The sequence below is a fragment of the Anser brachyrhynchus genome, assembly GCF_964034855.1.
Source record: "Anser brachyrhynchus genome assembly, chromosome: 7".
NCBI lineage: Eukaryota > Metazoa > Chordata > Aves > Anseriformes > Anatidae > Anser > Anser brachyrhynchus.
The window spans coordinates 26,395,117-26,419,442 of record NC_137701.1 but is presented as its reverse complement, the minus strand read 5'-3'; the positions used below and the strand labels follow the sequence as shown (position 1 = coordinate 26,419,442).

Genomic DNA, 24,326 nt, shown 5'->3' with positions numbered 1-24,326 from the left:
GGAAGCAACCAGCCATCATAGTAACCCAAGTTAATTCTTAACATTGTCTTGTTATTTCAGCCAGTTTGGTTGGAAGGACTTGTGCCACAGTTATTCAGCCTTGGACCATAATTCTGAAGAATGCATTCAGCACCTCTCATTGTTTAGAATTTGAAAAAAAAAATCTACATCTTAATAACAGTTCACGGCAATTTTATTTACATATACTTATTGACATATTGATTTTTTTCCTTGAAAAATTTTGGTAAGAGACTTCTCAAGCACTGAAACTCATATTGTTCCAGCACACTGAGTAGAGATCTTGGTACTTCACATGCACTGGGCAGAAAACATCTTGGTTCTTCTTGCAACAGTCAGAACTTGAGCAGCATGAACCTTCTAGGAAATGAATGGGACTGAGAGAACTGGTTTAAAGAGCCTCATTGAGCCCTAAAAAGCATCTCAGACTATGCTAGGGACCAAAGAATACAGCAGCAACAGCACAGTTGCCAGACCACAGTTGCTACACAGTACTGTCTTATTTGTACAATTAAGAGAACAACTCTGACCTGATTAGTTACTTCCTTAGCAACTCAGTTCTTCCCCTAGAAAGAGGCAAGTTTTATACTGAGGAGAAAACAACCTGACATGACAGTAAAATTTAGAAACATTTTATGTTCATCCATGTCATGTTCCATGTTATATTGATGGAATGGAAATCAACCAAAACCTCATCAAACTTAAATTTTAAATGTAACGTTTTCTTAAAATGGTGCTTGCAGATTTGGATTTCTCTGACAAGATTGTTTACTGAAGAGCGGATAACAGGACTGCGAGCTAATCACTTGGCCACTGACTCATAATTTCTTCATGGTAATTAAAACTCTTAAAATCCCCCCTCCACCCCCAAGCACACAGACACGATGGCAATGAATATGTAATATGCTAAGAAGTCCTCTTTGACGTATTTATATTTGTAACCCTGTTCCAGGGATGCCACTGTTCAGCCTGAATTCAAGTACCAATACTGTTGAGAAATCAGACTTGGTAAGATAACAATGCAGCCTTCCAGAGGATTAAATCTGGAAAGTGTCAGTGGAGACATTTTATTAACAACTGTCAGCAAAAGAATGCGTCATTACTTAACCAAAACGTATTTGACATGAAATCAAAAAGATTTATACAGTAGCTGATATAAAAGATTTATATCAGCAAGATGCCAAATATTATTAAATAATGTATCTTGGGCCCCTTTACTTGGAGGTGTGTGGAAGAAGTTCCTTCCTTTGATGTAACTTTATTCACAGAAAAGCAGAAGAACTTATGCTTGTGCCATCAAAGCATGTGCTGGAGCATTCCTCTAATGTATGTGGTTTGGGTGTTGAGAACAGTGGGTTAAACAACTGTATTACTCAAATGAGGGAATCCAGGGTATCCTGTTAGATTTTCATACCAGTGATTTTGACAGGTGATAGCTGTCACCTCTTAATATTTACTGGAAGTAGTGCTATGAATTAGCTCTCAAAAAACAGTAGGCACTTTTATCTGATGCTTAGATTTAGGAGTGTTATTTTCTAAAGCATGAAAGCCAATTCTTTTCTCAGTAGCAATGACTGGGATACAGTTTCTTCCTACTATAGTAAAGTTATGTTGCACTGTTAAGCCCTGGTGAAGTTTAAGAAATAGCCTCTAACTGTCGTAATATGCCTTTTCACAAAGCGAATCCTAAAACCAAACCAAAACAAAAACCAACCAACCAAAAAACCCCAACCACCAAAGAAACACACACTTTGGAAAAAATCTAGCTTTTAAAAAAATCATGATTTATGTAAATTTTTGGGATGTTGTTTAAAAAAAAAAAAAAAAAACATTCTGTGTATGGTGTGCAAAGTAATCACAAGACCAAGCACCAAGACAGCTGAGTTCCAGACCTGCAAGTGAATGTTCCTGCTCTTGGGCTAATTGCTCAAGCTGTGTTTTGCTGCTGTTTCAGTTCTTCAGTTTAAGAACATAAAATAGCACAAAATTTTAGGAGGTATAGAGTAGTAAAAGTTTATTTTATTTTCTTTTTTTTTTTAAATAAAAGATAATTATTTATTTATAAACCATCAAATCATTATTTACTCTTAAAAACCTCAAGCAGCACTTCTATTTTTCCAGTCTGTTGGGCGAAAAACATTTATTTAATGACCACTGAAAATTTTGCAAAGTGGTCTTGGTAATTTAAATAAGTAACTTCCTTTAAGTCTCCTTTGAAGTAACTTCTAATTTCAATGGGAAATGGGTTCCCAAATCCCTTTACATCAGATGATTTTGGAGCTCCCTAGAGAAATATTCAAGTGGTGAGGATTTTAGCTTAACACTTCTGCTGCAGGGTTATATCAAGCTAGAAAACTCTTACACTATCCACTTATTGTATTGGTGTAGCATGGAGTATGAAGTATGATAAATAATGAAAGCTTCCAATTTTCCACTGTCTCTTCTAGTCTTTTGTATCCGTGTAGAGGAAGCACGACATTTATTATTCTCAGTAGCATTTCACATTCACCTAGCATCTCACATCAGCTTTTTCAGCACATTTGTCAGCAGCATTTCACATTCATACAAGTGACAAAGCGTAAGTCAGCAAAGTCAGCATAGAATGAACTGGTTCTGACACAAGAAAAAAAAGACATCCTTCCTCCATTCTTTCTCAGGATTGATATTGATTTCATTCAGATTCAAACCTGAATCTGTTTGTTTTTCTCAAAAACATTATTATTTATTCTATTTAGCATTTCAGAGTTGCTAAATGCAACAGACTCATAATCATTACTAAATTCTGGTGATAGAATATGAATTTTTAACAAAAAAATGCATTCAAATTTTGCTAATTTGCTAACATAAGAACAATCTTTCTGCATGTAAACACTGCAAGGATCCATTCAGAGATCTTTAAAAATATTGAACGTTACAAAGCTGTCTTCATAGATGCTTTTCTGAGAGTAACTGCTTATTCTAAATGACAGTCTAGTATGTATAGCATTTCAAAAGAGTTAATACCCCAAATTAGATTTACTATTGGATTTCTGTAGCTTAGAAAACCCAAAATTCCAATAATAAAATAACATTGTCAGAAGGAGTCAATGGGACAGCAGCTATTCTCACAGTGAGAAAATTTCTACAGATTAGAATCTACAGCTACAGATTAAACCTACAGATCTGCATCTACAGATGCTAGAAGCATTCATTCACCTTCAGAAAAAGAAATGTACTGATCTTTGCTTTCAGGAACAAAAATGAATTACTTTCTGTAAGATTCCCTGAAGGTTCCTACTAGGGCAAAAATCTTGGGATCACTTATAATTTATCTGAAGGGTGAAAAGGTTGACATAGCTGCTCACCACAAATTGACTTGTACTTTCTTACAGAAAATGAAGAATATGGAATATTTTTCCTGAGAAGTATTTCTTAAGATGACAGAGATTATATAGTTTTTATACCTCGCACAGTATATACTGTTGTGACTTAATAGAATTGAGTCCTATCAATCCAGGAAGGGTAATTAAAACAAACCATTTACACTTTGTGATGGAAAAAATGTACCCTGAATTTAAAGATATATCACTTCTGAATTCAATAAGAAATGGCATTTCTTGCTGATTTCCATGCTCAGTTAGGCTCAGAACTAAACATCAGTGTTGCTCATCATTTTATCATACCCCTTTTCACTGCCACCTTTTTGCACTAAATACTCCCAGTCTAGTTAATCTCTGCTGTGTAATTTCTTTAGTTCTCCAACATCCATTCAGAGAAGATGGGGTGGGAGAGTTGGAACTGAATTATCTATTCAAAATACAGAATTTATTCAGTAGCATTATCAGGAATTTTTGTTCTCTACTTCCATGTCTTTCCTTACGCTGTACTTGTCAGTAGGACTGCTGGTGAGTTGATGTGGCAACAAAGTCTATAAGAGGACATAGTAAAAAAAAAAAATTATCTCCTTCTTAGATTGGGACATCTTTTTTCACAGTCACTATTTAGTAACCTTCTTTTTTAGAGAAACGGTACCATAAGGATGCAAAAATACCTGACTTGTTAAGTGCATTCTCTTTCAGGTAAGGAACTTTAAATTCTCTACTTCTGGAAGGGATTTCAGTTTATATTGAAAATATGAAGTCTACTGGATCAGTTTTGTATATTTTGCCACTGACAAATGTAATGCTCATTTCAGACAGATAAATACCCACAGCCCTCCAGAGTCTGAGACCGAGATGCTAAAAGACACCTGTGGAATCTCTGCAGCCAAATCCTTTTAATATTAAATATGCATTTTTCCAAAGTTTTCCAAAAGCTCTTCTGAAGCCCAACATTCTGTCTGGTTATCTTGATGCTTTCAGTACAACGTAAAACATGTATTAAAGACATTTTGAATAAAAAGTTTATCAGAAGTTCAAGAACTTTGAACACTGATATAACATGCCACAGAGCATTCTTAAGAAAACAAATCACCATTATTTCAACGTTTGTTTCCCAGTTATTACGGAGTACAGAATTATGAGCTTCCATTTTACTTCCTATGTCTAATTTCCACTAAAATAAACAGCAAGACAAGCAATGATTCCAGCAGGATGTGGATCAGGTCATACATACATACATGTATTTAGATTTAATTCCCACTCTCACTTTCTCCTGGGGAAGCTGCAATTGATAACACTGCTAAGAAGATGAGAGGAAACTGGGGAGAGCGCCTGATTCACCAGAGTGCCATGCTGCCATCCAGAGGGAGCTGGATGGGCTGGAGAGGTGGGCTGACAAGAATCTAATAAAGTTCAAACAAGGAGAAGTGCAAAGTCCTACACTTGGAGAGGAACTACCCCCAGGCACCAACCAATTCATGGTGGGGGCCAGCCTGCTGGAAAGCAGCTTTGCAGAAAAGGACCTAGGAGTCCTGGTGGACACCAAGTTGAATATGAGTCAGCAAAGTGCCCTTGCTGCTAAGAAGACTAATGGTATTCTTGGCTGCAATAGGTAAAGTATCATCAGCAGATCAAAGCAGGTGATCCTTCTGCTATACCTGGTGTTGCGGAGTACTGTGTCCAGTTCTGGCCCCCCAGTACAAGAGAGACATGGACATACTGGAGAGAGTCCAATGCAGGGCCACCAAAATAATTAAGGGACTGGAGCACCTCTCCTATGAGGAGAGGCTGAGGGAGTTGGGACTGTCCAGCCTGGAGAAGAGGAGGCTCAGGTGGGATCTTATCAATGTGTATAACCTTCATTCAGCCTGAAGGGAAGATGCAAAGAACATGCAGCCAGGCTCTTTTCAGTGGTGCCCAAGGACAGAAAAAGAGGCAATGAGCACAAACCAAAAACCAGCAGGTTCCCTCTGAACAACAGGACACACTCCTTTACTATGTGGGTGACTGAGTGCTGGGACAGGTTGCCCAGAGAGATTGTGGAGATCTCTTTGGAGATCATCAAAAGCTGCTGACACATGGTCCTGGGCAACCTGCTCTAGTTGTCCTTGCCTGAGCAGGGGGCTTGGACCAGGTAACCTCTGGAGGTCCCTTCTAACCTCAACCATTCTGTGATTCTGTGAAATGCATTGAGTTTGTGTGCACAGAAAATGATATTCAAAACATTATCTTGTGGAACTTTAGATGGCTTTAAACTTTCTTTCATATCCAAGAAAAATAAAAAAAAAAAAGTTTTTTCTTAATTTCTGCAATTTACAGTGTTTCAAGATGAGGTACAGAAGTGGAGTATGTTGGTGTGACCCTTCCCACACTCCTAAATGACTGCTGGAAGGGAAAAGTAATGCTCAGCCAGAAATTAAGAAATAGAAACAGCTGTAGCCCAGGGCACAGGTCTACATAAGACATCAATTCCAGAAGAACAGTTATAACCTGTGATCATCAATCAGTACAGAATCACACTGAGTCCTGTTGGAAGCAGCTGAAAATGTTCCATGCTAGAACATCAGGTTATATATATGTTTTTTTTTTCCAGACAGCTGGATTAAATATTTCAAATTTCCATTAAAACTCTGTCTTTACATCTTTTTTAGGAACTCATATGGTGGACATCTAAGATACAGAACTTTCAAAGTCCAGTTTCTGATTTAAGTAGACATTTGTATACTATGAACACTTCATTTCAAAAATAGTAGTGGTATTAGGAATTTCTAAACAGTGACATTATCATGCTTTCTTTACCATTTAAAGTTTCCTCTTAATCAAACGCATGTATGCAGAGTAGCAAACATGGGAATTTCTGGCTGATTTGTTATTTCAAGACATATTAAAAACAAGTAAAGCATTTGAGCTTGAAAAAAAGAATGTAAAATTCAACAAACCAGTCCTCACACTCATGGAAAAAAAATCACTTAAAGAGATGTTTTAGTAAAGATACCTTACCTATCAATGGTAAGACAGTATATTGTTTACACAGGACACAACACTACTTGAGAATTTATGCCATATTTGGGAGGCAGTGAGAAATAAATATGTGTTTATGGCATCATTACAGAAAACTGAGTGGGCTAGGTCTGAACTCACAGTTTCAGATCTTACTTCTAATCCCTACAAGGCAAAAATGCATTTCACATGCCTTATGTTCAAGGGTTAAAGAAGCAGCACAAGTTTCTGAGACTACGCCTGCAAACAGAAGGGAATAACCACAGAACCCAAAGTTGTCTTTTGTTTCCAGTGAAAAGGAAGTAATTAAAATCACTGTCACTTACTACTCTCTGTTGACAGCACAGGGGGAAGTGTGGTCTTAGGCTTCTTGGTCTTCTTCTCAGTAGGCTTTGGGGTCTTTGTGGCTGAACTATCTGCAATCAAAACAAACAAAATATAAATTCTATTTAAAAAACAATAACAAAAGAGCTGTCTGTTAACATTGCTTTGCTTTGTATCTTTCTGCAAGGTTAGAGGAAATTGCTGACTTTTAGTTTTTTAAGCAACATTTTCTGCACAGACTTGCTGGAGAGTGTTGTATTCCAAAAGGAAGAGCGAGCAGAGAAGAAGAATCCCTCAGTGGAAGCAACTGCACTGAGAAACTGAGAAAGCAACTAGGAAAGACGTGCCATCAAAGCTGATGGGCTTACTTTGATTAAATAAAGTGCAATTTGCATAAAGCTGCTTTTGACATGGCAGGGAGAGTGAAGTAAAGGCATCTTTGAAGCATCATTTCATCCAAAATAGTATCTTTCATGTGTTTCTTCTATTCTTTTGTCTATGTGACATACACAGAGATGAAGACATGTTGAAAAGTAGCATTTCTTCTGTATGTTTAAGTCTTTCCAAGAAAATACTACACATTAGTTCATTTCCTAAAAAGGATGGTAGAAGAGACACCATAGGACTAAAGTTTGATATAAATATTGTATTATTCTCATGATTGCACAGCCCAAATCCAGCAACAACTCAGCACTGTGGACTCCACCAGCATCTGAGAGTCAATACATGCTCTCTTCAATGTGTATCCCATAGGATATAGACAAATAACTAGGAGATGCTATCTTTTTTTTTTTTTTTCAGCAAGGTTATCTCAGGTAGAGCATTTCATTTAACACAAATTCTAATTAGTGTTATCTTTTAGCCTGCTTGATTCCAGTATTTCTCTTTGGAAAAAGAGATTCCAGTTCTGGGTTATGGTCACAGCACTACCTGTATCAATTTATGTCTTTCTACTATTCAGCTTTCAGATTATTTTATGCAAGAGATAACTGTTTAAAAAATTAGTTACTGGAAAAAAGATAGAATAAACATTATGGAACCACCCATTTCAGTCACCTGTCTCCAGGTACCAGAGCATGAAACTTGGTTACTCTAAAATTTATTGGTGGAAGACAGAACCGCCTAGCAAACAATTAAGGGCAGAACTCTGTGTTAGGTCTGAGCTCAGACACTTAAGATTCTATATATTTGTCCCTGATCTACTTTGACAACTGAAGTCAAATATTTATCGCAGGTAGTTAGAGTCCATAGGGACAAAAGGAATATAATTAAATTTAAGATTACTTCTTGAGTCTAAAAATCATCATCTGGGATGCTGACAGCAGATTGAACGATAGGAAAACAATTTGAGTTGTTTTAGATCACAATTCAGATTTAAAAATATCAGCTATCCCCTCTGCCAGTCATGGATATGGGATATACAATGGCATCCCTCAGCTAGCAAATTATCCATTTTCTAAGACTATGGCATACAAGGGCAGTTGAGCTACTAATTTGTTTGTATCACCTCCCTTTCACTAGGAAAAACAAAGGACCGGATGTCACTGAATACAAAGAATTGAGAAGTTCTAGACAGAGAAACATGCCATACATAGCAGACCTGAGACAGACTGGTAGCCAGCCTCCCACACGGAATTCTTACACACTTTTAAAGAATGTATATAGCTCAGAAGCAAATCCTCATGGATTCAATTTACTGCTCTAAAATCCTTTAGAAAAGTAGTAGGCAGCAGGAGCATGTAGATTATTCTACAAAGCAGTGAGAGTCCTTGGCTCTGTACTGTCTCTCTGCTCATGCTCCTTTATGGTACACACTGAATTATTGTACGGACCAAAAAGCGCAGGAGGGAAGTGGGCAGAGTTACTTTTTGTGTAAGTGGTTCATAAAGGCTGGCTTGGGAGAGAAAGGGAGGGAAGGAGGAAGTTCTAAGGATGATTTTCCTGTATGCAGTAAAGTACTTACCTTCCACCATCACTTTGCAAGCACATTCAGCTTTTCCTGCTGCATTCTCTGCTATGCATTTGTATTCGCCTCCATCTTCAGGCATGACCTTCTCAATGGTAAGTGAACACAGTGTCCCTAATGCAAAGGAGAGACCAAATGAACATCATGTTGCAGTTCACTAAAAGCTCAGTGCTGCTAAGAAACAGAATGCATGAAATAATCCAATCCTTTACTACAGTTGATCTTCACTGTCAGAAAAAAACGGATGTTTTGACCTTAAAAATTCAGCAGTGGAATTGGAACCTTATTAATGCTGAAATAAAAACAAATGGAGGATAGATATGTTGAATCATATCACTGTTCCCCATGATTCTCAAAGCTGTCCCTGCAGTGCTCAAGTGGTTAATGGATAGGGGCAGAGAAAATGAAAAGCAGAATCTCTGCTACTGTTCTTTGTCTTGTAGCAGGGAAAAGAAGTCCTCACTTCGATGTTTTTTTCTCAAAAGCACTAGTAATGCAGGACTATAAATAAGAGAACTTCTATAAACTGACCATCTATAAGATTTGATTCAGCCTTATCTCTAGCTCTCCCATGGGCATCTATGAAAGTAAAACTCCAGCTTACTGCCCAAGTTTAAAAATGGCACTGAGAGCCATTTTCTTTCTGCTTGAATTTCTCAAAGAATGAGTGACTAATATTATAATGTTAAGAAGTCCAACTTCTAATTGGCAATCAAATTTGTCACTGCAACAAATTCCCCATTCCATTTCAAACAAAAAAAACAAATCTGACTTTAATGGGTTTGCAGAAACAGGATGCGACATAAGTTCTGTAGTTACCAAGGGAAGCTTGGTATGACCCAAGGGAAATACATTTCCTCTTAAAAAATAAAACTCTGTGAACCAAAACAGAAGTTGTTCCCACTGGTTGGGGGACAAGGAAGAACTGTGGTTCACCTAATTCCTTACATTCACTTGCATTGCTTGGAACAAAGCACTTTGCTTCTCAGGGAAAACCCCACTTAAAGCACTCCAGACTTTCCCTTCCAAATATCCCTCATTAAGAGAGGGTAAAGCGTGGTCTTGCTTTCTTCCTTCCTCACTGGAAAGCCTGGTCTGTACTCTAAACACAACCTGAGCCATTGTTGTTATCTTGCCCAGAATGCCTCGACCCTCCAGTTATTTCCGCCACAGGAATATCTTCCCTTCCCTTCTTCCTCCATTTACCTTTCTCAATCTCTCCTAATTAACGGCAAGAGCAGACAGATGATCTTTCTTAAATCTTTTCCCTGTGTCTTGAGACACAAAGAAATTCTCTTGCCATTTTCCATCTTTTTTTCTATGTTACCTGGGAGCTGCTTTCTACATTCCAGAGTGCCTGATCCCAGGCTCACCATCAAATATATCACTTGTGATGTGGGAGATGGCATGGTCACACTGACACTAATCCTTGTAAAGGAGCTGATTCACTGTGCTGTCAGAAGAACTTTGGGAGTTTAATGGCTCCTCTTGGAGACCAGATCTCAGTTCTGATAGGGTAACTATACTTTTGGCATTCAGATTTTCTCTCATTGCAAAACCGGTTGTTATAGTTCAAGGCAAATCTTTAAAAAAACCACACTCAGACAGTTCTCAACAAATTTCCTTTGTCAGACACACATGGGTTAGAAAGAATTGAATGTTTCTGTTGTCCTCATTCTCCACAAAATCAAGAAGCTCTAAATAGTGCTAATTTTCCCCTGAGAAATGACATAAAAACTCTCTCAGAAGAGGAGCACTGACCCCTCACTCAGATGGGCTGTGCTCAGTCACCCACAGGGTGAAGAGAAAAGCCATGTGCCTTCCCTGAGTCAACTCATCTTCATGAGTCAGGCTGAGCCAAAAATGTCACGAGCTGCAGCCCTGTTCCAAATGGAGGAGGGACATTAGCAAAGTATTCTTGCAGGCATCCAGCAAATATAAATTCAGGTGTCTCTGCTGTTTAGAGAAAATTGGAGGGTAAACAAAAGATAACTTACGGTGTAAGAATTTGTGTAAATCTATACAATGTGCTTAGAAAAGATCACACCTTAGAACCTAAAAATGCCGCTGCCAAAGAACATAGACTATGGAACAACGACACATAACTAAGAGGAAGATTTCTGGCCATCTTACTTCAGGGAAGGAGCCTGGCTTGTAAGCATAACTGAATCTTTAAGGGACTAGAACAAAGCAGCATATACTTTAGTTTCTGCTGGAGGTTTCTACCTGCTCAAAAGCCCTTCCTTGCCTGTACGTTAATGAGCTCACTGAAGACTCGTGTGACATAGGACCATGCCTCACCATTCATGCTGTTGCATTGCTGACCATACAGCATCCTGCAGCAGCATAAATTAATGCCTTATGAGACACACTTCCTTATGCAGCAAACACAAACAGAAACATCCCACCTTAACAAGAAGACCTTCCCCAAAGTTAGACTAAAATCTAGAAACTAATCCTAGCAAATCTCATGATGGTCTTCTACTTGCCACGTGAGTTCAATGGTCTGTTAGCTGTGATTTTATAATCCAGCATTGGCCAAGCCATGTGGCAGGGTCTGATTGAAGCTGCGTTTGGCTTATTCCACCGGAAACAGAATCCTCATGAGTGGAGAACGAAGGAAACATGATTTTTCAAGGTTTAACCTTTATCTCCTGACTTCAAGAACCCTGCAGCAATAATCTGTATCCTATTTCCCTTCACTCCTTCATAATCCCCAGCAGCTACACCAGCACAGCACGTACAAAGGACATAGGGTTTGCTGGGCTTGTGGCTACCACCAGATGTGATGGTAGTATTCTGCCCTCAGTGGAGGAGTGAAGGGGAAATGAGATAATTTGAGTCATTCTCCTTTATTTAGCCACTACTATTTATGAAACCGTGGACTACTAGAACTTAGTGTGAAATTGACCCATGGTTCACAAAAGCATTTGCCGGGCTGGGTCAGGGGGACAAGGGGACACTGACAGCATGGTTGTAGAAACCTCTTTTCTTGCAAAACCAGGATAAAAAGACAGCAACAAGAAAACAAACAAACAAACAAAAATAACAAAAAGCACAAAACCAAAAACCAGGCAAAACTCGACAAGATTTAATAAGGACAGGAAAGTCCCCAGAATGTCTATGTTCTGTGAGCTAGAGCTCCAGCTGATTCCTGGGGCTGGAGGGCCAAATGTCTTTCAATGAAGTATTTGGCATTTCCTCTGCAAAAACGCTTTGTGACCTGAAATGAGCTTATTTTTCTCATAAATGTAAGAAAACCCAGACTGATTACTCCAGTTGGAAATCTGAATCATGGCACTTTGCAAATCCCAATCAACTGAAAGAATTTGCAATTAATTTCCTCCTTTTCTCCTCTTTTTCTTTTAGGAACCAATCCACTGTCAATCTTTAAAACACTGCCATGAAGTGCAGGGTTAGAGTAAACATTAATAGTTGGATCTTCCAGTTAGCAGAATGGTGCAGCTCTAGAAAAGACCTTAGCAGCCACAGAAGCTGACAGTTTACTGGGGGCTCTGGTTTAGAGACATAAAGCCTTTCCCTTGCATTTTGAGCTATTAAAGGATTTTCTGACTTACTCAGAAATAGTACAAACCAGTTTAAAATATCTCTAGGCTTCTGCATTCTTTCCATGATACTCTGCAGAAAGTGAACTTCAGATATAAAACAAATACACAAACCAACAAAAAACAGCTCCTGCATCTTATTCCCTGCTCTGGCATCTAGCTGGATTAACTCCTGACTCCTGTCTGTGATGCAAAGTGAAGTTACTATGTCTTTCTCGTTTATATCCCATCGGACAAAGAGGTAATACGGAGTATTTAGCAGTATTAACAAATACTAGGTCATGAGAAGTTGTGCCTAGGAGTCATAATAAATTTGTTGAAGAACTCTTTGGCCCACTGGTGTTAATTTTCTAATGAATCTCAAATTGTGCAGGAAAGTGCAAATATGTGCTAATGTCCCAGTCATGTTTTAAAATGGCAAGTGGCTTGACCTGGAAACTACTGATTACCATTAGGATGACAACAGCCAAAGCAGTGAAAAACTCACAGGAGTTTCAGAGAAGAAAAAGAGTCAAATTTAATTATTGTTAATTGATAGAGTTGTAAGGAAAGCAACATGAGAAACCTATTTTCATCCTTTATGAGATTACACATTTAACTGTGAAATGTACCTGTACATAGGTAATTTGTCTCTGCTGAAATAATTTTATCTCACATTTCTGCTTGTAGTGAACGCCGTATTAATATATTAATGACGTTCACAGTAGGCAGAGTTAGAGCTGCCAAAATAAGGATCTCAGGAAACAGCTGACAATAGGAAGTCGTCACTTGGTATGTTTCTGGTGGACTTCCTTTGTGATCAGACAAGGACCACAGCTATTCAATATCTTAATCTGTGATATAGAAGTATTCACAAATTAAATGTTGATAAGCTTACAGATGATCAAAAAACTATTGGAAAGGGAAAAGAGGAGAAAGATATAGAAAACAAGGCAGTTCACGTAAACAGTCTCATTTACTTTTTTATCCGAGTCCTATTCACTAAAAGAAAATGGGGCTTATTGGAATGACAAATAACATAGCCATGGATGGGAAGGGATGCTCTACTGCCATTAGATTTAAAGGTTTAACACGGAAGTAATAAACATGAGCTCCACTGTTATGAGGTAGAAAGAGAACCAATGATCTCCAGCAAGCACAGCAGTAGGATCTCCATCTCACTGATACTGATGCTGAGATACAGTGCTGCTGGCTGTTTTCTAAACCAGATAACAAACCAACAAGCAGCAACTGAAGAGGAGTATTAAAAAGACAAAGAAAAACCCACCCCAAAACAAAAACAAACAAACAAAAAAAAACAAAACCCAAACCTCTAAGGCCTAGATAAAGTGCATTATAGAGAGAAAACTATAAGAGCTTGACTTGTCAAGTCTTAAAAATAAGAGAATTAGGAGAGCTGTCTTGATTACAGAATGAAAGCCATTATATCAAGTACAAACAGGCTCTTTAGCTTAGCGAAGGAAGGAAACTAATATATGGAAGCAGAAACCAGATCCAGTCAAGTAAGAAATAAGATATTTCCTTGTTTCTTGATTTAAAAGCAAAGTACTAATATGAATAATTAGCCATTGCAATAAATTAACAGAGATGATAGCAAATTCATCTCTTTCACTGTATTTAAATATACACTACATACTTAGACTACTGGAAACTTCAGACAAAAATGACAGTACACAGGGAAATTTTGTGGCATTTGACAAACATGGAGTTGTGTCAGAACTGATGCTCAGACGGTTGCCCTAGACTTAAGCTTTATGAAGAAACTTTTAAAGCTGCAGGTTCCAGCTACTTTCAGCAGTACACAGAATTGTGTTAATAACACACCAAACTCTTGCTAAAAGTTAATTAAAAAAATAAATCAAAAAAGACATGGCAGATCCTAGTTAGAATGACATAAACATGAATAATTGACAGGAAGGGAAGACAGGAGTAATATTAAGTCACAAGAAAGTTGTTAAGGCATTACTGCTAACAGGATTACCAACTCTTCAGGCTGCCAAGACACAGAAAAAAAATATTTGTGTCTTACACAAAGCAATACAAACTGGGCATTTTCTAACCTATATTGTTGCTGCCATTCAAGGCTGTATTAAGTAGTTCCTCCTCAATCTATAGAGTCACACGGTACTAAATCTAGCCCAAAAAAGCATAACAAGGTGGTTTAACAAAATGGCAAATTTGCCAATTTGTACTTATATTCATCGTTCCTCTCAGTTCTCCAGTCTAGCAAGAATGCCAGCTTCCAAATACCTTTCACTGGTGTCTTCTAGAATAGTTTTTGTAACCATGCAAAAATTTTCTATCTGTTTTTTTCTATCCAAGAGTGAGTTACATTAGGACACTAGCACAGGCCAGTACTCTGCCAAGTACTATACAAATCTAAAACAAAATGGTTCCTGCTCCACAGAGTTCACCGTGTGAGGAAGTTTGTTCTACTCAGTCCTTATATGTCTAACTCCACTGTAATGTCTGCTACAGCCTTCTTAAAACCTTTTTCTTTTCAAAAAAAAGCCCCCCATAACTTCAAACAAAAGAGCATTCTCTCATATTGAAAACAATTGCCTCTTAACCACACGCCATCTAACCTGCCCATATATACGCATGAAGCTTTAATTGAGTATGCTCCTTTGTGTTTGTTTCACAATTTATTTTGAGATTTCACAGGCAAAAAAAAAACCACAAAAAACAAACAAACAAACAAACAAAACACATTAGTGCCTTCCCCCACAAACAGGATAAACAACTCTGACAAGTGTTTAAAAGAAGAAAAATAAAATCAAACCCTTACTAAAATCCTACCAGTTGTAAAAGAAAAATGGTGTAAGAGCTCACTTTGTCATAAAAATGATACTCTAAGCAACAAATCACTCATGCCAATCAACCTACAGAATACGATGTGGGGAATTATTAAAAGAAATGGGGAAACAAGTACCAATGTTCATGATTTGGAAGGGAAATAAATCAGTATTAATAATTGAAATGGAAAATGTAAGAAATGAGATTGTTCTTAGACATGTTGTGAATGTAACTTTCAGTATAATGCTGCCTATATTCTGACTTCTAATTGCTAATTTAAATTTTATCCAAGAATATTGAGTACATTGCAAACCCTAGATTAAGTACTACATAAATACCACATTGCGTGCCTGAATATGAAAGTCGTTTTTGGAGCAGGATGTATTTTTTCATTCCCTGAAGACCTTAAAAGTCAATGACTATTCCAACTGGTGTTTTAATTTGTGCTTCTGATGGCAAAGATTTGGGGCTAACATCCCCCTTTCTCTTGTCCTATAATGGATAACCTGCTTTGGACAGTCAATGCAGTGTCAGCCTTTTCAAACACAGAGGAGACATGAATAGAAGTTGTTTTTAACAGGTAAAGGGCCTTAGGATCAGTTAGGAAAAATATGCCAGGGAAAGTCGCTTTCTGTGGGTTAGTACGTAAAAGGAGAAGTTACCTCTCCTATCCAGTGAACTTGTTACGCACAAGTATATTTTGAAGTCTGTCCTTGGACAAGTATGCTACTTGTTTTATCAGGTGGGTGTGTTTCTGAAACAAGATCTCATGCATTTGTATACACAATATATTTGACACCAACAGATCACTAAACCACTACTTTTGGCTTTCTGGCAATGACAGAGAGGGTTAATTTCATTTCCAAAGGACAAATACATGGCATTCTGCCAAGGTTCATGTGTTACTTATATTGAACAGTTCGTGGGCCACTGGCCCACAACTAAGATGGACTTGTACTATAATAAGGAAATAGAGATCTCTTGCTCTAGATAGAAGATTTTCCGGTATCCAGTTGACTAAGCATAAGTAAGCCATTCTTTGTGAGATAACTCTGGAAAATGTACATACAGCATTTTCAATATATGAGCCAGTAGTCACCATGAAACTTCATGGCAGCACAGAACCAGGAGAAATAGCTAGGAACATACACAGTCCCATTTTCATTGTGGATTTTGGCGTTGAACTCAAGAGGAGTAAGATCATACTGAATAAATAAAAAATGACTGCACGATCTAAGCCCATTAATGTGAGCTAGGTCCATTTGCTCTGAACTTCTCTCCTTCCCCCAGACTCAGCCTTCTTTCAGCTGAGATGACTGTAGGGGATTATCTGCAGAGCCCATTACATGCTGCTCCAAGGTTGGCCAAAGGCACTTTTGCTGAAGGATATGATGCCTGTGGGCCTGACCAAGCTGCCTTTGCAGTGTTCTGGGCAAAACACAGAATGTGGGATTTTTGCACTGGTCTGCTGAGCACTGCATCCAGTTTTATTGTTGCTCTCTATGTTTAAAGCTGCTCCAAACACTTTCTGTTAGACTAACCCATATGAAGAGTTTCTCTATCAAGAAATATTTCTTGATACTCATCGTGAACTTGTTATTTCTCAGTTCTAGTCTGTAGCTCTAATTATTCCTTCTTCTCTCTTGGTTACTTCAACTATTTACATGCTCCTAATTAGGGGAAAACAGAAAATCAACTTCTGAGAAAACTGGAAATTACTTTAAGAATCATGCATATGTAGTTAACTTCTTAACAGCTGTCATTAAAGCATTTCACAGCAGAAGAGCAGCAACGTGTCCTTCTCCAGGTGTCAAAGTTGGCAGGTACTGGCTGAAAAAAAACAAAACTGACCATCGTGCAATGCATCCCTTCAGTGTACCAGAAGGTATGCAATAAGGTTAATAAAAATACCTGTAACCTTCTTTCTGTTTCTTTCCATTAAAGGAGAAAACCACAGCATTTACTTCCCTGTGTAGTATTTCTTTCTAAGAGCCTCTGCAAATATGTGCAAATGACAGCATAACTTCTAAGCACAGGCAATACTGATTACCTAAGCAAGATAATAGTGCAATAATGCAGGTAAAACTCAAACATAAGGATAGTTACTTCGTGAAAAAACAACAACATCCTGAAACAATGGATTCCTCATCCAGTGGTGACCTTCATTCTTTAGCTCAATGGAAAGCACTGCTACAGTGGGACATCCTGACAAAATGCCAGCTCTGTGCCATGATCCAGGAGCGCCACCCAGTCCAGGCAAACTGGGTGGGACATGTCATGTAACCCTGCTCAGGCAGGTGGCAGAGCATGTATGTACGTCAGTATCACTTCACTATACTCCGGTGCAATGAATCCAACTCTACTGGACTTTCACAGAAAGGTAGAGGTTGGGAGGGACCTCTGGATGTCTTCTGGTCCAACCTCCTGCTCAAGCAGAGCAACCTAGAACAGGTTGCTCAGCACCACATCCAGACAGCTTTTGAATACCTCCAAGGAGGGAAACACTACAACCTCTTTGGGCAGTCAAAGTATCATTTTATAAAGCAAATATGAGTTCAGGGATTGTTAACAGTCAATTACTCAGCTTCTTTTAGTCCAGAAAAGAGCTTTCTGCAGCACCACATCACTGAAGCTTTGGCACTCTAGGAGGCTCCCCCACAGCTCAGAATTGGATTATTTCTGTCTAATAGAGATGCTTTCTATCTAGCATACTTTGAGAGGACATGTGAAACTTTGAGGTGCATAATTTCTTTTCACTCTGTGCAACTCCAAGAAAACTCATGAAACCTTGCTATATGGGCTTCTTCCACTGTAATGTTTATTAAGCTGCAGTTTCCTACCTTCTGATCCCATCAGCCCTTTTCACAAGGATGGCATTTCCTCCAGTCAACTTTTTCTCATATACGTGACAGTTATCCAGACACAGTGCACCTGCTATCATTTCCCACTCCCCATCTGCTTACATTGTTATCCCCTTAATACAGTACTCAGGTAATTTTCTTTTCCTTTGTGAAGAAAACAATGATTCTGACTGCATCTACTTTAAAGAATCCTCATGTTTCAGTGCTTGGATCACTGTTTAAGAATTCACTGGTTGTGGCGAACCCTCATGTGTGTTCATTTGATTTTCATGTAATAACACTCTAAATGCTCTGGATTAAATGAAGCATGATTCACAATTAAGAATGTGGACCCCTGTATATTAAAAAAAAAAAAAAAAAAGAGTTCACATGCATAGTAAGAATCATAGCTTGACAATGTGTAAGACAATGTCATTCTCCCTATAACTCCTTCAGTGTTTTATGAAATGAATATGAAGTATGGAAGACTATCTGTATTATCAGTTACCCTACCTATTTTTTTGCACAAGGCAAATATATTTTATCTAAATGCAATATTATTTCATACAAAACCAATATAGTGGATTTTGATTACTCAGAATATGGAATATAAAGAATAAACACTCAATTTGACAACAGTAAATGTTCTCTCTGAGGACTTTTACCAAACTCTATCCTGTTTTGAAATTAGTTAAAAGTCATCATGCTATTGGTGGACAAGTACTTCAGTGTCTGTAAGGACAACAAAAACATCTGTGGGGGGACACTAAATACACTAGAAATCAATTCTGAACTCTGATCTTAAACATGCAATTTAAACTTGTAGTAATTTCCTTCTATAACACTACCCCTCTTTGCTTCTGTGTTTCTTAATGCAATAAAAAACCTGAAATATTAAACATACAAAAGAAATAAATCAGAATTTGTAAACCAGCAATAATATTATTCTGTTTTCCATCTTCTAAATCCTTAAAGTTCAGCTTAAATAAACGTCATGTACCAGCTCCTTAAACAGCATCAGCAATGTAAACAGCATTTAAAAACACAAGAAGTTCAACTTTATAAAAATTACATCTGCAGGCTGTTAAAGGAGAATCTGCAAGAAATGTCAAACATACTGTTCCTTGTGTACTCCACTGAAATAACAAGAAAGTTGCATCTGGAATCAGTTACTGGCACAGGACTTAAATAAAGTATTGCATTACCTTTAACAAACTTAATATTATTAATCAAGAGTCAGATATAACAGTGTGTCACACAGCTGGCTTGTAATTCAATTGATTTACCTTCTTGGGAGATGACAATGGACTTTGATGATTTGATGGTTTTGCTGTCCAGAGTCCAGGTGACAGCTGCAGGAGGATCCGAGGAAATCCGACATTTTAAGACCAATTTTTCACCATCCACTATTTTAGCATCCTGAAGCTTCTCAGTAAAAGAAGGTGCTGTTCCTTTGCTTGGTGTTGGCTTGCTTGGTGGTGGTTTGCTTGCTGCTGGTTTGTTTTCAGCTTTTTTCCCAATTATTCCGCCATCCACCACGGCGCACCCATGTTCACAGTTCCTGTCATTCTTTTCTTCTTTTTTCACTGCTGGTTTGGCAACAGGGGCTTCAGAATTGGGGGTGGCATTCTGGGCTTCAGAATTGGTGCGGGCATTTGGTGCTGGGGTGCCAGCATTGCCATTCTCTGCAGGTGGCTTTTTCTTTGCGCCCAGCACAGACCTGAAATCTGTGACAGCTGGTTTAGGAGGTGGCACCTTCTCTGGCAATGGGGTTTTTGGGGTGCCCTTCTTGGCCAGCACAGAGCGGAAGTCCACCTGTTGAGGAGCATGAACTTTCCTTTCCTCTTCTGACAAGGTCTTGGGCTTGACCTGCCGCTGCAGGTTTGCTCGGAAGTCCATTTGCTCGGCTGGGATTTCTTTCAGTTCCTCCTCAGAAAAACTTTTGGTGCTGACTTTCTTGCCTAAAATGTCACGGAAATCAAGCTGCTCAGCTTCCTGCTGCCTCAGGCTCTCCTCTGTGTGTTCCCGAGTTTCCACTCGCCTCTTCAGCACACCCCGGACGTCTTCCTGCTCTTCCTCAGCTGCTCTGGTTTCACCGCTGCTCTTTCTGAAGCCACTTGTTCTACCAAATGTTAGTGTACCATGATCTCCACCATCTCTTCGCTCTCCAGAGCTGGCTGATTCCCTCCCACTATGATCCGAAAAAGAAAAGAAAGAGACAGCCAGGAAAGGGGCTGGTTTAAAAATGTCAGGGAACAATCTCAGAGCAGGAACAAAATGTGTTTATAGAAGGGGAGGTTGATTAGAGGAGCACACTCCATTAGTTTATTGCATCAATGATGACTTCAGGGTCCATATAAGGGCACAAACAAAAAAAGATCTTCTCTACTCTGGCTTGGTACAATGTGCTTAGCCTGTATGATGAAAACAATTTGTTGGGTCACATTTGGGGATTAGATTGAACAGCAGCCAGCCTGGGTCCGTAAGGGCAGGGAATTAACGGAGCAAAAAATAGAACCCACCCATGCAAGTCCCTGGGAAAAATACTCACTCTCTGAGCATTTCTGCTCTGGAAGCTGAACTCTCTCGCAGCATCAGAGACACCTGGCAGCTGCATTCTCCAACTTGGTTCCTGAAATGTTTAAGTGAAATCAGAAAAGAAGAGGTTTCTCCCTCCAAGACTGTAACTTACCTGAGCTAAGTGATTGGGTATTGCACTAAAACAGCTCAAAAACAGGGCGGCATTGTGGTGGTTGACTGAGTGGAGCTGTTCCCCTTATACTTGGAGCCAAGCTATCTCAAATAGCTTTTCCTGTTTTGTGACTGTCTACACTGGGAACAACATACTCCACGAACAAAAATCAAAGCAATTTACAGAATGAAACAGCTGCAAACAAACAAGCTAAAGGAAAACAAATACAAAAGCTGGAAAATCGAGGCAGAGAAAGGGGCTATTTTGCAAAGTTGAAAAACTTCCCAACTCTGCCTACTGTTTATTTATTCAAGCCCAAGCTCTTAAGTTTCCTAACGTTAAGATATTAAAAGCAGGGTCTCATTTCCTTCCCTCCCCCACAGCCCAACCAATCAGCAAATCCCATCTACATGGATTGCTCCAGTCTGTGCATGTTTATATTAAAAAACATAAAAGTGTCACCATATATGGTGCTGAGTACTTATTCTTCCTTTTGCAGAGGAATACCATGGATGCCTTCTGAAAAGGGCTCCCATTAAAGAATTCATCAAAGCACTCCCCCCACCCCCACCGCACACTCCCTCCCACAGATATATATCATTCTTCTAGCCCCAAACAGCTCTTCTCCACTTAACACAGAAGATGCCAAAAGCAAAATTTAACTCCCCAAGACAGCAGCTCTGTAATTGTTGCCACTACTTCCCTGAAATACTATTAAAAACACACAGACTTACTACTTTAAAGTGATTAAGGACTCGAGATATTTTTCAATAATGAGAACACTTTTGTTCTTCCCAATATAAGCGAACAAACATAAGCTAGGACTGCAAACTCCTAGATGATTTTTCTTTTTAAACAAAAATATTTTTTGTTATTGAAAACATTTCTTGTACATAGAAAAAGACATGTGAACTGGGGGAGAGGAAGGAAAGAGAGGCAGTTTTTCCCAACTCTGATCACCTTTCAAAAGACTCTTGCTAGATAAGAGCACCTTTAAGCCCATTTTGCCCTGAGGTTTAAAACATGGACTTGGGAGTGCCTTTCTGTTAATTTACCATAAACATATTGATTGGCTTGTTTTTAAATAGCCCAGAGAAATGCATTCCTAGGTATTGTTCTGTTTGGGTGACTAAGCTACAATTTGACCCATTTGCAACTTTCAATGGAGTCACACAGTATGCAAGTGTATTAACACAATTGCAGCAAAAAGGTATACTTTTATAATAGCAGTTAGTGCCATCACCTTTTCAGACAGATTTCCCTTGCTTTCTGTTGCTTTAGATAATCAAACAATGGATCAGCAGAGTGTGAAAATCAAGCCTTTAAAACCAAGAAGAAACTGCGGAGGTTGACCAAAGTTACTGGACTGCAAAGCTAAGGACTTGCTGGTAGGAATACACCTTATTTGACCTTAAGACCTTAACAACAAGAAGTCACAGAAATACTTTCAACATTTCTTACCCCCAAAAATGCCGACTATGTACACTAGAAATTGTTAGCGATGGCAATCCATTTGAACAGCCCTCAAAGCCATAACCCTAATTTCCTTCAATACAAAAGGCTAGAGAACATCCAAGTACCAAACAGAAACTGTCCAAATGGCAAGACAGGAGCCAAGTCAGTGCAGGGAGCATTTAAGTCAGTTCTATGCTGGAGATCTGCCATTCTTACTTCCTCTTATATTTGACCTCCATTTGGAGGCAAGATAAATAGAAAGAAGTGCATGTGTCACTTCCTCCCAACATACTGATTGGCACTGAATGATGGGAAGATACCGATGTTGTCTTCAAACAATGCCCAAATTCATTGCAAAATGCTGCCTTTTGCAGATATTGAAAACTCATGATTTTTTCTTTTCTTTTCCCTTATTCTCAAAAGCTTTTAAGATGAGCGGAAGCACTCTGAAACTGCTTAAGTAATGCTGGGCTGTTAACAGGATACTCATTTATCCTGATACCTCCCATAAGTCTCCTAGAGCCCAACTACTCTCTCTTAAGTACTTAAGAGCAATCCAAAGCTGACAAAGGAGAAGAGATCATGCAAGCTGAAGTACAGACATTTCATAGCATTCATCAAATAGGGAGGCATCACTGCTCAGCTTCTGTCATGACTGTATGGCAAAAATATTTGCCCACAAGAATTATGTCACCAGTGGGAGAGGTTAAAGTAACAGACACAGCACTCTCCCAAGAGAGGAATCTAGGGGTACTGAAGTGACCCTGGCCACTGTGAAGAATAATGGCATTTCTTCAGGACGCACTTCTGCAGGGCACCTTTCCCTCTGCCAAGTCTTCGCACGTGCAAAGAAGCAAATAAGGAAGGCAAAGTAGACCTTTCTAGACTAAGCTATTTTTTCACAGGGTTTGGAAAATAAAGGAGGGAGCAAGAAAGCAGGAGAGCATTTTGTTCTCTCTATTTTTAAAACCTTGGGAAACACATACAAATTACAGCAACAGTAGAAGTACCTAGATGGACAAATGATTCACAAGGTAGTTTTTTGATCTTAGTTACTGTTTCTGATTCAAGTGAATGGCTGAAAACTAGACCACTGGATAAAAACCTTGAGTCTGACTCTTATTCATCATGTCCCTGTTCAAAAGCATAACTTTCTCAGGTCAAATCCTGCTTTCCAGTGAAATCAGAGGGAGTTTAGTTACTGGTATTAGGAGAAGGGACAACATAATTTTGTCTTCTGAATTCAGTTGCAGAGTCTAAAAAAGTGAAGTAACTAACATTGACCCACCTTCAAGACCACAAGATGGAAAAAGTGAACCAAGCCAAGAAAAATTAAGAGGGATTGGATGATTTAGATGCTAAATTCAATCAAGAATAATTCTGGAAACTTTGTAAATATTTATGCAATTTCAGAATCTAGGCAAGGCAAGATACATAGGGGCAGTTAGAAAAAAAATAGAGCTTTGTGGTATACATGCACTACTGCAAGTCTTTCAGGTCTCTGCTGTTTTGAGTCTTGGCAATAACAATATTCTGCATCATGAGGTTCTCTGTGTTAGGATTTTATCAACAAAACCCTGGCCAAAGACAAATCTCAGTGGCTCTGTTAATGTGGAATAAAATGTAAGACATAAATAAAAGTTATGCTTAGTAGTTATGAAGATTTGTCTGAAAGTTTGAATTTTGCAGGATTGTTCTGTATAATGCCCATGCACAGGATTTAACTTTAAAATGTCAAGGAATAAAACAAACAAACAAACAAAAAACAAAACATAACAAAACAAAAAAATAAAGCCTCAGCTGCAAGGCCTGAAGCAATCTTAAAAATAGTTCCCTCTCCTATTGTGGGATCAGTTTTCCCTGGAACGGCTTTTATGTTCAAAGTATCTTGAAATACTAGTTTCTTGGCAGAATCTACTCAAATATTTCCACTGAATCTTAGATGGGACTTATTGTCTCTGTGTCCTTAGGAGTCACTCTCCGGAGGAAGAGGAAAAAAAAGGTATGCACTGTTAATTACAACATGAGGACACACTGAAAATTCTCACTGACCTATGAAGTGTGAAACAAGTATTGCAAAGTAAATTACATTGTTTGAGAATGAACAGAGAATAGTAAATTAGTTGATCCCTAGCTATAGCTGGTGTTTTCAGGTAACTGTAAAGCCTCAGAATGAGGTTTTGCAATACTTTTGTGAGTTAGTTAAAGAGGTAGAAAGCCCAAAAAGAAACAAACAAACAAAAAAGCTCCATGAAGCTTTCACCCCAAAGAACACAACTAATCTACTGGGTCACCGATTTAGCTGACATA

At 38.6% G+C, this 24,326-nt stretch overlaps 1 protein-coding gene across 7 annotated transcripts in view; it reads right to left on the bottom strand.

Annotated features, from left to right (window-relative positions):
• MYLK (myosin light chain kinase) overlaps positions 1–24,326 on the bottom strand; it is a 211,858-nt gene that overhangs the window by 53,990 nt on the left and 133,542 nt on the right. For 6 of the 7 annotated variants that reach the window (XM_080601101.1, XM_080601098.1, XM_080601099.1 and 3 more), the window contains 4 exons: positions 20,421–20,501; positions 19,156–20,060; positions 8,665–8,781; positions 6,704–6,793 (listed from right to left, as the gene is read on the bottom strand). In XM_080601101.1, coding sequence (XP_080457227.1) covers positions 6,704–6,793; positions 8,665–8,781; positions 19,156–20,060; positions 20,421–20,501 — 1,193 coding nt within the window. Of the gene's footprint in view, positions 1–6,703; positions 6,794–8,664; positions 8,782–19,155; positions 20,061–20,420; positions 20,502–20,561; positions 20,881–24,326 lie in introns of those variants that run through there. The other variant, XM_080601104.1, reaches the window with a different exon arrangement.